This window comes from Melitaea cinxia, chromosome 6 (assembly GCF_905220565.1).
Source record: "Melitaea cinxia chromosome 6, ilMelCinx1.1, whole genome shotgun sequence".
Lineage (NCBI taxonomy): Eukaryota > Metazoa > Arthropoda > Insecta > Lepidoptera > Nymphalidae > Melitaea > Melitaea cinxia.
This window is the reverse complement of record NC_059399.1, coordinates 9,469,049-9,487,353: the sequence shown is the minus strand read 5'-3', so window position 1 is coordinate 9,487,353 and position 18,305 is coordinate 9,469,049. Positions and strand designations below refer to the sequence as shown.

General features: G+C 35.5%; 2 protein-coding genes across 2 annotated transcripts; one reads left to right on the top strand and one right to left on the bottom strand.

Annotated features, from left to right (window-relative positions):
* Positions 1-617: 617 nt before the first annotated feature.
* Positions 618-1,158, top strand: LOC123654567 (larval cuticle protein 1-like). Its single transcript, XM_045590467.1, has 3 exons — positions 618-626; positions 726-853; positions 939-1,158. The coding sequence occupies exons 1-3, from the start codon at positions 618-620 to the stop codon at positions 1,156-1,158; spliced, it is 357 nt and encodes a 118-aa protein (XP_045446423.1).
* Positions 1,159-9,598: 8,440 nt separating this feature from the next.
* LOC123654624 (larval cuticle protein 16/17-like) lies at positions 9,599-10,667 on the bottom strand. Its single transcript, XM_045590519.1, has 3 exons — positions 10,602-10,667; positions 10,377-10,504; positions 9,599-10,095 (listed from the first exon to the last, which is right to left on the bottom strand). Exons 1-3 carry the CDS (start codon positions 10,608-10,610, stop codon positions 9,882-9,884), a joined length of 351 nt encoding a protein of 116 aa, XP_045446475.1. The 5' UTR covers positions 10,611-10,667; the 3' UTR covers positions 9,599-9,881.
* Between the last annotated feature and the right edge of the window lie 7,638 nt (positions 10,668-18,305).

The window sequence follows — 18,305 nt, the reverse complement described above, 5'->3', positions numbered from 1 at the left end:
CGCACCTGGAGACTATTTTGATAGATATGATTGAATTTGAACTTTGTGCAGCGGTAATAAATTGTAAATTGACTCTTTGAAGTTAGGAACACACCTACATTTCTTAGACAACAGTGAGTGATTATTAAATATGAACTTCATTGAATAGCAATAAAGTTCAAATTGACGCTACATTTTATTTTTATTACTTTTTTTTTACCTTTTAAACCCTTCCTAGACCTTCACCATCATTTCAAGACCAAGATAAGATAAATCCGTTCAGCCGTTCTTGAGTTTTGCTGAGACTAACGAACAGCAATTGAATTATATATAGATAGATACAGATTGGTCAAGTTGTACTTCTTAATAAAAAAAAAAAAATTTTTTGCATGATTATATCCTGCTATTTAAAAAGCTTTTAAAGCGCAAGAGTACAAAAAGACGATACCTATCTTTAATTATTTTTATAATTACACCGATGACGACAAAACAAGTGAAGTTTTTTACTGAGTATTTGGAACTGATATTAAAATTATAAAGTTTTGAAGTCGAGATAAATGTATAAAAGAATTAGACCTATTCTTCAAGGCATCAGTCGTTCCCTTGGTACCTAAATAACCAGACTTATTTCATCAACCATGAAATTGGTAAGTTAAAAACATTGACAAGTGAGTTTTAGTAGTATTATTGAAGCTAACAAGTATCAAATTTTATAAATTTATGTGTTTGTTCTTGTATTCTTTCAGATAATTTTTGCCGTTTTCTTCGGGACCGCTGTCACAGCTCAGCCCGTACCAGACAATGATCTTCATAAAGAGATTAATATTCTTCACTTAAAATATGACAGAAACCCCGCGGGTAGTTATGAGTTTAGGTAAACTTAAACAAAATACATTTATATAATATTTTGTTCCTAGTTTCTATTTGAAATACAGTGATGTTTAAACTTTTCATTGCAGTTTCGAAACTGAAAATGGAATCAAACGTATCGAGAATGGAGAAATAAGAGAAGTTCTTGACGAGGAGAATATTTCTCATCCTGTCGTTGTTGTTCGCGGCTTTTACTCCTACCCCAAAGAAGACGGCACGCCCGAGACCGTCACCTACTACGCTGACGAAACCGGCTATCATGTTGAGAGAAGCTCCACTCGCAAACCCGTCTTAGTATCTTCTTCTTAAATAAATCAAAGTTTGCTTAAAATGGAACGACGACTTAAGTTTTTAAGAGAATTTGTATTGCTGATACTTATTTTTTTAATAAAAGCTTATTTTTAAATATTTACTTGTTATCATTGATGTCGTATGTCCTATAATAAATAGAGTTCCTGAAATATCCTGAGCTCTGAAATCAATACTATTTTTTTTATGCTATTACCAAATGTATCAGTCCAATTGTATCAGTATTATTTCTTATGATATAAAACTTTTTTTATTGTTTAACTGATCAGAAACAACCATTGAATTTTAAGTTTGCCAAACACATCAGGTGAAAGTTTGTGCGTCTATTACTACTTTTCAAGTAAGTCTATGTTAATCAAAAACGCATTTTTTACCCGACCATAACTCCTTCTTTTATTAAATTATTTAGCATCTAAGGCTCTTTGATATTAATATATTTTATTTATATTTATTTACACTTTATTTTTATACAACAAGTTCGTCAAACAAGCGTACAGCCCACAAACTGTACCTCAGATGTAAAGATAAAATTATAATTATAAGTAAAATGTAAATAAATATAAGTGCATGTAGTTAGATTTTAAGCAGATACCCTGTAGCATTAGTTAATATTAATATTTTCACCTCGTATAATGCTAGAAATAGATAATATATTTGATGTATTGTAAGTAAATTTTAGATTTTGAGTTTCAGTAAAAAAATTTTTTTTTCCTCTGTACATTAATTTCCTACAAAAGTATAAGCGATACGTAGGAGACCATAAAATGTACCAAATAACCGTTGTAGAAATCCAATACACCCGGGTGATAAAAGAGTAAATCTATGTACAAAGAAAAAAACTACTAATAAAAATAATATTTTAATAAAAATTCGCAATGCAAAAAAAAAATTAGCACAGTTCTATATTATATTACGAGTACATACACAACTTCGAAAATATAAATTAATATTTGCGGTTCTATAGATTTTCTATTTGCAACTTTATATATAAATTAATATTTGCGGTTCTATAGATTTTCTATTTGCAACTTTATATATAAATTAATATTTGCGGTTCTATAGATTTTCTATTTGCAACTTTATACACCTGATCATTGAAATGAAATGAAATTAATGAGCTGTTTGGCTCTTTTGAAACTGTTTAACGAATAATTTCTAGTACCAACATTCTTTTTACATACCATACAAAGGTGTCAATTTGAACTTAACTCTCAACAATAAAAAAATCTGCAATATATTGTCGTGTAAAATAAAGAATAATATTATATATTGATTTTACAAGAAATAAATATGCAGATCTAAGAAATTCTGTAAATATCTTTGAATAAAAAATAGAATTACTAATATTTTATAAATATGCGATATATATAAACATCGTACTTAAAAAAGTTTTAAATGAAGTTTTTTTGAAAACATCTTTAAGTACAACTTTTAAGTAGTACCTACAATAACTTGATCATATTTGTATCACCAGATCTGATTTCGCATATACACTCAGAGCTAAAGGAATAAAGGAAAGTAAGAACTACGAATCGAAAAGAGACGAAGGTTGAGTATACAGAGACCCGTATCTGTACTACTCTTCAGCCTGTAATATCCCATTGCTGGGCATAGGCATCTTTCCCCATGTAGGAGAAGGATCAAAGCTTAATCCACCACGCGGCTCCAATGCGGGTCGGCGGATATATTCCCTACTATGAGTAACGATCCCTATCAGGCATACATTTATTTATTTATTTATTTACAGAAGAAAAAAATATACAATTTATGTAATAAACAGTGCATCAAAAACAATGAGCAGTTTAACAGTGCACTGTGTTTCTAAAGTAATAATGTTTCTAAAGTACATACGATATTATATACTAACATAAAAATATGATATAAAGCTATACAAATATAGATTATACATATGAATATAATTGGAAAGAAAAAAAATAACATTAAGTGGTTAAAAAATAGTAACAATCATAATAAAAATAATAAATGCAGTCATGTCAATCTCTCTCTTTAAGTTGGTCTAAAAAGAATTTTTTAATATGTTTTTGTAGTTATTCTTTTTTGATTTTTTTTTAAATTTTAATGGCAGATTATTTATTAAGAAAGGAATAATATATTCAAGCGTACGTTTTCCATAAAAATTACTATGCCTAGGTATTTTTAATGTGTGATTTGTAATATTTCTTGTTAGTTTATAGTGACTCATTTTTATTTGAATGTTTGAATTAAAATATTGTTCTATTAATAATGTATATTTTATTTTAGTATGTATTGGCATTATTTTGCAGTAGTTAAATAATTTCAATGAGTTGTTTTTGTATTTATTTCTTATGTATATGGGTACGATTGTTTTTAAGATTCGTAATTGGAGATGATAGATTCTATCGAGATGTGATTTAAATGTAAGACCGTAGGTGCTTAGTCCATAAGATTTAATAGATTCACCTAAAGATTTATAAATACAATAATAACAACCGGGACCGAAAGCTTAACGAGCTCTCTGGGGCACGGTGGGAGACCCACAAGGATTGCACAAACACTCAGACCATTGCAAACAACTACACTGCCAATACAATTTTTTGTCATATGCGGGTATCGAACCCGCAACCGTCAGCGCAACTTCAACTAACTAGTGATGTGACCGTTGCGCCAACGTGGCATATATGTATTGTAATTAATTATGTACACAGTTAGGTACTTTTAAAATAATAAAAATCACAGACATTCTCTGAGTAAATAACAGCATGAGTTTATAATCTATAATAATCTATAATCTATAATATATATAAAAGCGAAAGGTCACTCACTCATCACGAAATCTCCAAAACTATAACACCTACAAAGTTGAAATTTGGCAGGTAGGCTCCTTATAGGACGTAGGCATCCGCTAAGAACGCATTTTACAAAACTCGACCCCTAAGGGGGTAAAACGGGGGTTGGAAGTTTGTATGAAAGCCCTATGTTTTTGAAGTAAGAGACTTGAAATTTAAAATGTAAGCTTTATAGATGGTGAAAAGATGTCCAAATAATGTATCTTCAGAAATCTACTCCTTTTTGGGGTTTAAACGGGGGATCGTAGGTTGACTCACTGATTACGAAATCTCCGAAACTATAACAGCTACAAACTTGAAATTTGGCAGGTAGTTTCCTTATAAAGTATAAACATTTGTTAAGAACGGATTTCACTAAACTCGACCCCTAAGGGGGTAAAACGGGGGTTGGTAGTTTGTATGAAAGTCCTATGTTTTTGAAATAAGATACTTGAAATTTAAAATGTATGTTCTACAGATGGTAAGAAGGTGTCCAAATAATGTATCTTTAGAAATCAATTCCCTTTTGGGGTTAAAACGGGGGATGGTAGGTTGACTCACTCATCACGAAATCTCCGAAACTATAACAGCTACAAACTTGAAATTTGGCAGGTAAGTTCCTTATAGGGCGTAGACATCCGCTAAGAATAGATTTTAGGAAACTTGACCCCTAAGGGGATAAAAACGGGGGTTGGAAATTTATATGAAAGTCCTATGTTTTTTTAAGTAAGAGACTTGAAATTTAAAATGTATGCTCTATAGATGGTGAGGAAGTGTCCAAATAATGCATCGTAATCTATATATATATAAAAGAGAAAGGTCACTGACTCACTCTTCACGAGAACCCAAAAACTGCTGGAGGGTCCATTCATCCAGGACGGATAAAGATGAAATTTGGCAGAGAGGTAGATTATAGTTAGTAGACGTCCGCTAAGAATGGATTTTGCGATATTCCACCGCTAATGGGGCTTAATTGGGGGTGGATAGTTTGTATGAAACATATACAGCAGCTATAAGTTCGTCAATAGGTTATTTATACTGCAGCCTGAAAATAAAACTAAGAATGTGGTGTATAGAGAGGTTTTATAAAAACAACTATTAAATTATACTAAATTGTGCCTTTTAAAAAGTTACTCAGTGTAATAAGCATTTCAAGTGACTGAAATAAAAAAAATGCATTAAACATCTTAATAGTAATGAATATCTTCATAACCACGCGGATGTAGTCGCGGGCAACAGTTAGTGTATTTTAAAACAATGCCGCCTAAAGTGTATGTGATCGATTTCCTCAAAATCTACCGAACGGATTTTCATGTGGTTCAAGAGGAAGGTTTACGAAACGGCTAAGACGATTTTGATGTGAGTTTCACTGGAAGTTTGCCGGGATAACTTTGTGACACACTGATTTCAACGCGGGCGAAGCCGCGGGCACAGCTAGTAATATATATAAAAGCGAAAGGTCACTCACTCATCACGAAATCTCCGAAACTATAACACCTACAAACTTGAAATTTGGCAGGTAGGCTCCTTATAGGACGTAAACATCCGCTAAGAACGGATTTCAAGAAACTCGACCCCTAAGGGGGTAAAACGGGGGTTGCAAGTTTGTATGGAAGTCCTATGTTTTTGAAGTAAGAGACTTGAAATTTAAAAATGTATGCTCTATAGATGGTGAGAAGGTGTCCAAATAATGTATCTTTAGAAATCAACTCCCTTTTGGGGTTAAAACGGGGGATGGTAGGTTAACTCACTCATTACGAAATCTCCGAAACTATAACAGTTACAAACTTGAAATTTGGCAGGAAGGCTCCTTATATGACGTAGACATCCGTTAATAACGGATTTTAGGAAATTCGACCCCTAAGGGGGTAAAACGGGGGTTGGAAGTTTGTGTGAAAGTCCCATGTTTTTGAAATAAAAGACTTGAAATTTAAAATGTACGCTCTTTAGATGGTGAAAAGGTGCCCAAATAATGTATCTTTAGAAATCAGCTTCCTTTTGGGGGTAAAACGGGGGATGGTAGGTTGACCCACTCATCACGAAATCTCCGAAACTATAACAGTTACAAGCTTGAAATTTAGCAGGTAGGTTCCTTATACGGCGTAGACATCCGTTTAGAACTGATTTTACGAAACTCGATCACCAAGGGGATAAAACGGGGGATAGAAGTTTGTATGAAAGTCCTATGTTTTTGAAGTAAAAGACTTGAAATTTAAAATGTACGCTCTTTAGATGGTGAAAAGGTGCCCAAATAATGTATCTTTAGAAAGCAACTCCCTTTTGGGGTTAAAACGGGGGATGGTAGATTGACTCAATCATCACGAAATCTCCGGAACTATAACAGGTACAAGCTTGAAATTTAGCAGGTAGGTTCCTTATACGGCGTAAACATTCGTTTAGAACTGATTTTACGAAACTCCATCCCTAAGGGGATAAAACGGGGGTTGGAAGTTTGTATGAAAGTCCTATGTTTTTGAAGTAAGAGACTTGAAATTTAAAATGTACGCTCTTTAGATGGTGAAAAGGTGCCGAAATAATGTATCTTTAGAAAGCAACTCCCTTTTGGGCTTAAAACGGGGGATGGTAGATTGACTCACTCATCACGAAATTCCCGGAACTATAACAGGTACAAGCTTGAAATTTAGCAGGTAGGTTCCTTATACGGCGTAGACATCCGTTTAGAACTGATTTTACGAAACTCGACCCCTAAGGGGATAAAACGGGGGTTGCAAGTTTGTATGAAAGTCCTATGTTATTAAGGTAAGAGACTTGAAATTTAAAATGTATGCTCTATAGATGGTGAGGAAGTGTCCAAATAATACATCGTAATCTATATATATATATAGAAGAGAAGTCACTCATCACGAGAACTCAAAAATCGCTGGATGGTCCATTCATCCAAGATGGACAAAGATGAAATTTGGCAGAGAGGTAGATTGTAGTTTGTAGACCTCCGCTAAGAAAGGATTTTGCGATATTCCACCGCTAAGGGGGTTTAGTTGGGGTTGATAGTTTGTATGAAACATATACAGCAGCTATAAATTATATATAAGAAGCCTGAAAAGAAAACTAAAAATACGGTGTATAGAGAGGTTTTATAAAAATAACTATTAAATTATACTAAATTGTGCCTTTTAAAAAGTTACTCAGTTTGATAGGCATTTCAAGTGACTGAAATAAAAAAATAATTTGCTTTAAGCATCTTAATAGTAATTCATATCTTCATAACCACGCGGACGTAGTCGCGGGCAACAGTTGGTGTATTATAAAACAAAGTCCCCAAAAGCGTATGTGATCGATGCCCTCAAAATCTACAGAACGGATTTTCATGCGGTTTCACCAATGGAGAGAGAGCTTCAAGAGGAAGGTTTACGGAACGGCTAAGCCGATTTTGATAAGCGTTTCACTGGAAGTTTGCTGGGAAAACTTTGTAACAAACTGATTTCAACGCGGGCGAAGCCGCGGGCACAGCTAGTATACTTATAATATTACTTACTTAGACAGGAAATGAACCATGACTAAAGAAAATCTCATTATGTCACATGCTAAAATAAATTTGAAGTAAGGCGTCTTTCTGATTACACCAGACAATCATCAAATACTCAATCTGCAAACCATAACCGACTCTAATATATTTATTTACATAGACGTTAAATTATTCTCATTGCGTAAGCGTTATATTTAGTAAACAATTTTACCTGTCCTATATACTCCTATTATGAAATCCTCTAATGAACTTTATAAGAATTCATGATATTGCTAGAAAAAATTGAAAGAGAAGACATTAATGCTTTCGATGTGAAATAAAGAATGTAAATTAATACATTTAAATATAATTGATAAGATATGTACTCAGTTATTAGGTAGTCAATGTAGCCGAAATTTCCGAAACATACCTACTAACTACCAGCTAGTTGTAATATCTAAGCTCTTATTACTCTTAATGTATAATTGTTTGTTTTTAACCGACTTCAAGGAAGGGGGACGTTACTCAATTTGACCGTATATATATATAATCTGAATCTCGGAAACGGCTCCAATGATTTTCATGAAATTTAGTATGCAGGGGATTTCGGGGGCGATAAATCGATATAGCTAAGATTCATTTTTAGAAAATGTCGTTTTATCCCTGTTTTTAGGCAATGAATGCGCAATTGTCAATATAGATGTCATAGCTCAGGACCATGATACAAATCCCATGTCTCGATTATTCACCATCGATTATTTTTTCTTTTTTTTATAATTGCACTCATGATTTTTTATTTAAATAACCAGTTCATATTTTTTATTATTATGTCGGTAAAATTGACAAATATTATTCATATTTTATCAATATGTACTTTGTATTTAAATATGATTTTCAAAAAACACGATTTACTAAAAAATACCGAGCTAAGCTCGGTCACCCAGGTTAATATATATATATATATATATATATATATATATATATATATATATATATATATTAGGAAATTTTTCTGTGTCCAAATCAATAGCATTCTTTAGCATCATCGACATTAGACACACCGAATATTAATTGAGCGATGAATATTACAACCTCGATAAACTTTAAGGTATCTTAGGTATTTTATAATTAATCCTTAAAGTAAGACTTCTGATTTTAATACCGATCACTTTGAAAATTAAAATTCCACGATGGTCAAGGACAATTCTTTTCATAATATAATAATAATAATTAGATTAATAACATTAAACTAAAAAAACCTTAAGTATATATATATATATATATATATATATATATATATATATATATATATATATATATAATATAATAATTAAAAAATATTATTAAAAGGAGTCCCTTTAGGCAAGGTTCCGAAGATACTGGCAGCGTTCCCCCTTTGAATAGCTAGACTAATTCTTTGTCCGAAGTAGCTGCCAGCTCTTCGGTCTCCTGTGACGTCGAATAACCTTTTCGATATTTCCTTAAAAAGGGTTATAGCACTAGGACCCCACGGACCAAGGGTCTCGACACCGAATGGGACAAAATCATATTCGGAGCCTAGACCCCTGTATTTGTCTGCTTTTGTTTTTTCCGCCGCTTCACAAGCCGCACCAGCTCTGTTGTTGGTTCCATGTAGATGGGAAGGGGCCAGCGTGTCTGAACAGGTTGCATCCCATACCAGCACCCGGCCAGGTCGACCTTATTATTATTTACCTTAGGAAATTATGTATGTTCGTGGATACCTTCGTCGGTTATGAAACGATTTTGATAATTCTCTTTTTCTGATGATGGAATCCTAGAGAAATCGAGGGGAACCCTTGAAAATCGTAGTGACGACTAGTGCGTTTGTTATTTATTTTTTTTCGTCAACTTTACGTTATATTACTTGTCTATGTAATTGAAGTCGTTTTTTTTTTTTTCATTTGCGAGCAAACACAATTTTTAGTAACATTCTCCAAATGTAGCTTTACATCTAATAAGTATTAACTAAGTTGATTTTTTTTTTTTTTTTTTTGTTAAATAATTTAATTAATTAAAAAATTGAGTATTGTACATTTTCTTACAGCAGTTTTATGTTAAACATCTGATTTTAAGTACCTACATAGTTTTTTTTTTTCTTAATATCTTCAATTTTTTTTTATGAGTAATTGGTTATTAAAAAAATGAATACTTAATCAGTGAACTTTATTTGCTGTACAAAACATGTCAAAGTAACAAACAACACAAATGTACAAAAAATTGTGGCAGTGAATATTAAATCGTACCGAGTATGAGTAGAAGAGCTTTATGGCGGATGTTGCTCCCAATACTCAAAACGGCAAACGTCATTTTCTTAAACACAAATAATCCATTAAACATTGCATTATTCCATGAATAATTGATCAAAATACTCAAAGCATTAAATCAATTATGCATTGAACTTAACGAAGGTCGCCTAAATCTCGCTTAGCTTAGTTGCTTCCGGGGACCTTAGGGATGGATGGGCCCTCAGCATGGTAACCGTTCTCGTCAGCATAGTATTGGACGATCTCGGGCTGGCCGTCTTCCTTGTTGTAGGAGTAGGAACCACGAACAGTAATGACAGTGTGAGGTTTGTTCTCTTCGTCACGAACTTCCTTTAGTTCTCCGTTTTCCTGTCGTACAATTCCGTTTTCAGTTTCGAAGCTGAAAAATGTCGTTTTGAATGTTATATTTGACTCTGTTGCAAGATAGTATTTTGTACATTGTGGTTGAAGTTTGTAATATTTTTAGAAATTACTAGCTGTGCTTCGCGGTTGAACTTGAGGAAAATGGACTATCCAAGGCAAAAGAATTTCTCAATTCGCACCAGTAGTTTCTGAGATTAGCGCGTTCCAACAAACAAACATTTCAGCATTATAATATTAGAATAGATAACCGTTCAAAACAACCAATATAATAAGAGTAAAAATCTATGTAATACTTACCCAAATGTGTAGCTACCCTCTGGTTTTTGGTCGTACTCTGAACGAAGAGTCTTAATTTCATGTACAGTTACAGATACATCTGCAGGTGCCGCGGCAGCAACAGCTACGAGAGCGAGTGCGACGATGATCTAAAAGAAAATAAGTTGAATTTTCGTAAACCTGTCGATTTCATCCTAGTTGTATTAAATAATAAAACTAAATTTTAAGAATACGTCCTCAACGTACCAGTTTCATGGTTGATTATTTAGGTTTTGTTACTTGGGCACTAAAGAAGCGACTGTGATCTTGACGCTTAGCGCTTATTCTTTTATACATTTCTCCCGGCATCGACGATCTAACATAATGTCAAACGTCACAAAACATGCAGTGTCAATTTACCGGCTCCTCGAATATTGACTACGATCATCATTACACATATATGAATCGACGTAACGATGTGTGCGAGCGTACTCACTGAGAATATTTGAAGGATTTCTTCCACCTATTTACCTTATAATTTGTCACCAAATTGAAATATCTTCTTCAATATTAGTGACTATTAGGTCAAGGCACAACTTAAAAGTTTGTAAGTTTTTGTTCAAACATAATCTTAAAAAACCATTTTAAATACATAAATCCCGACATATTGTATGTGGGTACGTCCATCGAGTAAACTGATAATATTGTTATAGTTCTGAATGTCAATATATGGCAATAAAACTCAAAATATACTTACAGTACTTTAATACTACTCGAGGATAAAAACTTTATTAATTAGTATTGTAGTGTTGCTTATAGTATTAAATAATATTTTGATTTTCTAAAACCCTGTCTTTTGTTCGTTGTATTCCATTTGCTTAAATATTTAGATAAAAAATCATTAAGTTATCATTTTACTATTACTAAGGTAGGGTAGGGTACTTATTTTGTGGTTAACGATATCAAATGATTATTTTTTGGTAAATGATATTTTAAGATCCTGACTGAGACTTAAATTTGTTAACTGAACGTACACTTTTTTTATAAAAGATGATAATTTATAGTAAAGACCCCTCAAACGTAATTTTTTTTCGCAAAATTGATGAACACAGATGAACCGTACTCTTTTTTGGCGATCTAGTTACATAAAAATAAAAGCTAGGTCGATCGATGGTAAACTTACTGACTTATTTTATAAACGCCAATTAGAGTGTACCACAGATTTATTAATATTTTTTCTAATAAAAGTTATAAGTATATATTTTTTGTATTGTTAGTACTCGTATGTATACAACTTCATTTTAATGTTAAAAAATATTACTTCTGTATGTTGTGTTTCCGCTAATCCGCATTGGAGCAGCGTGGTGTATTAAGCTCTGATCCTTCGCCTAAATGGGGAAAGAGGCCTATGCCCAGCAGTGGGATATTACAGGCTAAAGCGATTTATATTTTGTAACCATTTTAAAATTATTATTATCCTGACTAATTTTCATCTTACCTGTTTTTACTTAAAATACTAAATATGACAAAGCAACCATTATAAAGTAAATCATCTGTATATCAATATATACGTGAATACGATTGTGTACAAATGAAACAGTACAATAGACTCCCTGGCGTTTATGCTTAGCACCTAGGTGACCGAGCTTGGCTCGGTATTTTTAGTAAATCGTGTTTTTTGGAAATCATATTTAAATACAAATTACATATTGACAAAATATGAATAATATTTTCCGATTTTACCGACATAATAACAAAAAATATGAACTGGTTATTTAAATAAAAAATCGTGTGCAATTAGAAAAAAAAGGAAAAAAAATAATCGATTCCACGTTGCCGCTGCTACACAATGTTTAAATGGATAAATAATAATAAGTAATAACTTTATTCTTGTATTTATATTAATTAGTATACTATTTAATAATATACAACTTATTGATTGTTTTATAAGAATCACCAAAAATAAATATATTTTTCCATTTACATTCCGAGACTTTTATAAAAATCCTTAAAAATAAAGAAGGTAAAGTTTAAAACTATTTTTAGCTAGTATTCAGTGAAAACATTGAGATGATTTGATATACTGAAAGAAGAAGCATTATAAATATTTAAGAAATACTATAAGCACTGCATTTTAATTGTCTACTTAATAAATAGAGTAGTTTCGTTATACTTGTACGTATTAATAATCTTAAGTATATAGAGAAAGCTCTTCGACTAAAAAAAGTCACTGAAGAAGTAGTTCTTCAGTGACTTTTTTCTTTTATCCTTTTTTTAAATCTAGTGATGTCAATAAGGACTTTGAAGGTCAAGCATTTAAATAAATAACTAAAACTACATAAAATATAATTGTCATATACCGCCATGCATATTTTAATATCGAAGCATTAGAAAAACTTGTCCGGATTCGTCGCTATGCAAGACGCAAATAAAAGCGATGTGCTCTTGACCTTTCCAGAGGTCGGGATCCATCTTTGTTAATATTATGAAATTTAGATTCAAGGTTAGGGAGTATTTTAAAAACCCAGAATACCTATATTTTTGGTAACAAATAAAAATATGTCAACAAAATGTTGAATTTAATAAGATAATAAAATACCAATTCAATTCAATAGAGGGAGAAAAACTTTGATACAAGTGCGTACCTATTTGTTGTTTTGAGGCTTAGTATAAGACATGCGGTTTGAAATAATATGGGGAGTTAAATTCTGTGAAACAACAAAAGAGCAACGCGGGAGAGTGACGGTTTTCCGCGTTTTTAGCGGTAGCAAGATATAGTTATAATAGGTTACCAGCATTTACTGTAAAGATTCAAATAGCACGTATCAATTTACAGTTATGCCGCTGTATGGTTACTACTCAATCACATTTTATACAATAAATTTGTTAGGTAATTCGATTTATCCTGGATATGAAACTCGCGCAGATTTAAAATTGAAACTGCATCTTGCAATCACCTGGCCTTAGCAAAACTACCTTGTTAAGTCAAAGGATTAATGTAAAACTGATTTTTTGTAAGCTAGGATTGCATAGATATCTTACTATTATATGTGTAGAATACCAACGTATTCTACACATATAATAGTTAGTACCTGACCGAGCTTAGCGCGGTAGTTTTAGTAAATCTTTTTTTATTAGAAACTAGCTGACCCGGCGAACTTCGTATCGCCTAACAGTCGATTCTTTAATTTTATTAATTTTTTTTTTATAATTTTTCTCTCCGTAAGAACCAGCCTCGTACTTCAAGGAATATTTAAAAAAAAGAATTAGCGAAATCGGTCCAACCGTTCTCGAGTTTTGCGCTTAGCAACACATTCAGCGACTCATTTTTATATTATAGATCACATTTAAATACGAATTACATATTTATAAAATATGAATAATATTTTTTTACCGACAACGATAAAAAATATAAATATAAAAAATTTAAAATAAAAAAAATAATAATAAAATAATAATGTCAGTTAGTCTTATATATAAAATACTCGTGTCACAATGTTAGTTACCATACTCCTCCGAAACGGCTGAACGGATTTTGTTTGCAAATCGGGTAGACCTGAGAATCAGCCAACATCTATTTTTATACCCCTTGATAAGGATGACCTACCCGTTAATATTTTTTTTTACAAAATTTTATATCTTTATCTTATTATGATTTGGTATTGAAAAATACATACAACCCTAAATTTTTAGCCTTCTACCATCAACCCTTGTTTTTTAATAGCGTGTAGCGGCCAGACAACGTTTGCCGGGTCAACTAGTCAGCATATTAAAGTTATGGGCCAAGTTTATTAATCAATAAAGCATTATAAATAACTAGCTGTGCCCGCGGCTTCGCCCGCGTTTAAATCAGTGAGTCACAAAATTTTCCTGGCAAACTTGCCACGATGTCCTTAGATGGCGAAGTGGCTTCTTCCAGACCTGGACAGATATACTATCATAAATAACGGTTCGTTATTAAACAGGTTTGTTATTTTTGTTGGCGTCCTGTCGTGTTGGCGCATTAGCGCGTTGGCACGTTGGCGCATTGGCGTGTTGGCGTGGCACATTGCGCCAACACGCCAACACGCCAATGTGCCAATACGCCAACACGCCAACACGCCAACACGCCAACACGCCAATACGCCAACACGCCAACACGCCAATACGCCAATGCGCCAACACGCCAATGTGCCATTACGCCAACACGCCAACACGCCAATACGCCAACACGCCAACAGTCCAACACGCCAACATGCCAACACGCCAATACGCCAACACGCCAACACGCCAATACGCCAATGCATCAACACGCCAATGTGCCAATACGCCAACACTCCAACACGCCAATACGCCAACACGCCAACACGCCAACACGCCAATACGCCAACACGCCAATACGCCAACACGCCAATACGCCAATGCACCAATGCGCCAATGCGCCAACACGCCAATGTGCCAATACGCCAACACGCCAACACGCCAACACGCCAACACGCTAATACGCCAACACGCCAATACTCCAATGCGCCAACACGCCAACACGCCAATGTGCCAATACGCCACACATACACCACATATATAGTAGTATATACCACATAACTCCAAAACCGGTTCGATTCGCTGGAAACTACTAGCGACGTGGACGAGATAACCGACAACGTGGTGAAGACGGTGTGTACACTGGGTCGCAGGCACTTTCCACCAACAAAGCCAACGAAGCAGTCCAAACTTTCTCCCGAAGCCTTGGATCTGATGCGGCAGAGGCGCGAGTTGCCGGCTGCTTCGCCAGAACAGAGGGCTCTTTCCAAGAGGGTACGGAAAATTATTCGCCGAGACCTCCGCTGCTCAAATACGAGAGAGGTTGCTACTCTGATTGAGCAGAATAGGGGGTCCAAAGTTTTCCAAAGACCATTGGGGAGAAGCCTTCTTGCGAAGCTTAAAACAGCAGATGGCAGAACCGTCTGCTCTCGCCCTCAGGTCCGAGAAGAGGTTGAGAATTTCTATGGACAGCTGTACTCGTCGAGCCCACGCAAGCCTGCGACTTGGGACACCGAAGATCCACGGGCACCATTGTTGCGCCATTATTCGGAGTGTATCCCGGACTTCGAAGAGGATGAGATTGGTGCAGCGCTCGGGCAGCTTAAAAACGGGAGGGCCCCGGGGGATGACGGAGTTACCACTGAACTCCTTAAAGCCGCAGGGCGACCTGTCCTGAAAGCCTTGGCAAGACTATTTAACGCCGTCATCCACCGAGGTACCACGCCGGAGGCGTGGTCCAGGAGTGTGGTGGTGCTGTTCTTTAAGAGAGGCGATAAGTCTCTGTTAAAGAATTACAGACCGATCTCACTTCTGAGCCACGTCTATAAGCTGTTTTCGAGGGTTGTTACGAATCGTCTCGCCAGAAGACTCGACGAATTCCAACCACCGGAGCAGGCTGGGTTTCGAAATGGCTACAGCACCGTGGACCACATCCATACTGTTCGGCAGATTATCCAAAAGACGGAAGAATATAATCAACCGCTGTGTATGGCATTTGTGGACTACGAGAAAGCCTTCGACTCCGTCGAGACCTGGGCTGTCCTGGACTCTCTGCAGAGATGTCATATCGACTGGCGATATATCGAGGTACTAAAATCTATGTACGACGCGGCGACGATGACCGTTCATGTCAATGACCAAAGAACAAGACCTATTTCCCTCCGGCGCGGGGTAAGACAGGGGGATGTAATATCACCGAAACTGTTTACCACTGCGCTAGAGGATGTTTTTAAGACCTTGGATTGGGGGGAACGGGGCATCAACGTCAACGGTGAATTCATCTCTCACCTTCGTTTCGCCGACGATATTGTCATCTTTGCGGAGACGCTGGATGAGTTGGGCCAAATGCTGGCCGGCCTAAACGAGTCCTACCGACGTGTCGGTCTCTGTATGAACTTGGATAAGACGAAAGTTATGTTTAACAACCAAGTCATACCGATACCGGTATCGGTCGATGGTACCCTTCTCGAAGTTGTTCAGGATTATATTTACCTAGGCCATACTATCCAACTAGGCCGCAACAACTTCGAGAGGGAGGCCGATAGGAGGATTCGGTTGGGCTGGGCGGCGTTTGGCAGACTCCGTCGAGTCTTCACTTCGAAGATTCCGCAATGCTTGAAGACAAAAGTTTTCGAGCAATGCGTCCTGCCTGTGTTAACATACGGAGCCGAGACGTGGACACTGACCAAGGGACTGGTCCACAAGTTTAAAGTCGCTCAACGTGCAATGGAACGGGCTATGCTTGGGGTCTCTCTCAAAGACAGGATTAGAAATGAGACTATCCGCGAGAGAACGAAAGTAACCGACATAGCCCACAGAATTAGCAAGTTGAAGTGGCAGTGGGCTGGTCATCTGTGTCGCAGGACCGATGGCCGTTGGAGTAGACGGGTCCTAGAGTGGAGACCGCGTCTTGGCAAACGCAGTGTGGGACGTCCTCCGGCCCGTTGGACCGACGATCTACGTAAGATTGCCGGTGTAGGCTGGATGAGGATTGCGGAAGACCGGGATGTGTGGCGCGAACTTGGGGAGGCCTATGTCCAGCAGTGGACTGCGATAGGCTGAAGTGATGATGACCACATATATGTAATATAGTATACACAACATTTTTAGTTTTATTTTCAGGCTGCAGTATAAATAACCTAGCAGGCGAACTTATAGCTGCTGTATATGTTTCATACAAACTATCAACCCCAATCAAACGCCCTTAGCAGTGGAATATCAAAAAATCCGTTCTTAGCGAACGTTTACTAACTATAATCTACCTCCCTGCTAAATTTCATCTTTGTCCATCCTGGATGGATGGACCATCCAGCGGTTTTTGAGTTCTCGTGATGAGTGAGTCAGTGACCTTTCTCTTTTATATATATAGATTTACGATACATTATTTGGACTCCTTTTCACCATCTATAGAGCATACATTTTAAATTTCGTCTCTTTTTTAAAAACATAGGCCTTTCATACAAACTTCCGACCCCCGTTTTATCTTTTACGTCCTATACAAAACTTACTGGCCAAATTTCAAGTATGTAGGTGTTATAGTTTCGGAGATTTCGTGATGAGTGAGTCAACCTATCATCCCTCGTTTTAACCCCAAAAGGGAGTTGGTTTCTAAAGATACATCTTCTCACCATCTATAGACCATACATTTTAAATTTCAAGTATCTTACTTCAAAAACATAGGACTTTCATACAAACTTCCAACCCCTGTTTTATCCCTTTAAGGGTCGAGTTTCGTAAAATCCGTTCTCAGCGGATGTTTACGCCCTATAAGGAACCTACCTGCCAAACTTCAAGTTTATAGTTGTTATAATTTCGGAGATTCCGTGATGAGTGAGTCAACCTACCATCCCCCGTTTTAACCCCAAAAGGGAGTTCATTTCTAAAGGTACATTATTTGGACATCTTCTCATCATCTATAGAGCATACATTTTAAATTTCAAGTCTCTTACTTCAAAAACATAGGACTTTCATACAAACTTCCAACCCCCGTTTTACCCCCTTAGGGATCGAGTTTCGTAAAATCCGTTCTTAGCGGATGTCTACGTCCTATAAGGAGTCTACCTGCCAAATTTCAAGTTTATAGGCGTTATAGTTTCGGAGATTTCGTGATGAGTGAGTGACCTTTCGCTTTTATATATATTATAGATAACCACACAGTTTAAAATATAGGCGATATAAAGCTAAGTCGAGTAGTCGAAAAACAACGCTACATGGGACCATGGTTCTATGTCAGCTGAAGATGAGCCAATTCCTATTGCCCATTCACAATACTATCAACATTACATTTTGTAAATTTTAATACGTTTATTGTGTATTTTATACGTAATAATGTGATGTCTTTATCTTTTTTTTTTTATTAACATATGTCACTCCACCTCTTTAATACATAAAAGATACATAAAATATAATAAATACATAAACTAGATAAATAAAAATAGATACATATAAATG

Coding starts and splice junctions, on each gene's coding strand:
- LOC123654567 (XM_045590467.1), top strand. Junction 854..938: donor GCGGGTAGTTATGAGTTTAG/GTAAACTTAAAC, acceptor TTTTCATTGCAG/TTTCGAAACTGAAAATGGAA.
- LOC123654624 (XM_045590519.1), bottom strand. Junction 10,096..10,376: donor GAGGGTAGCTACACATTTGG/GTAAGTATTACA, acceptor GACATTTTTCAG/CTTCGAAACTGAAAACGGAA.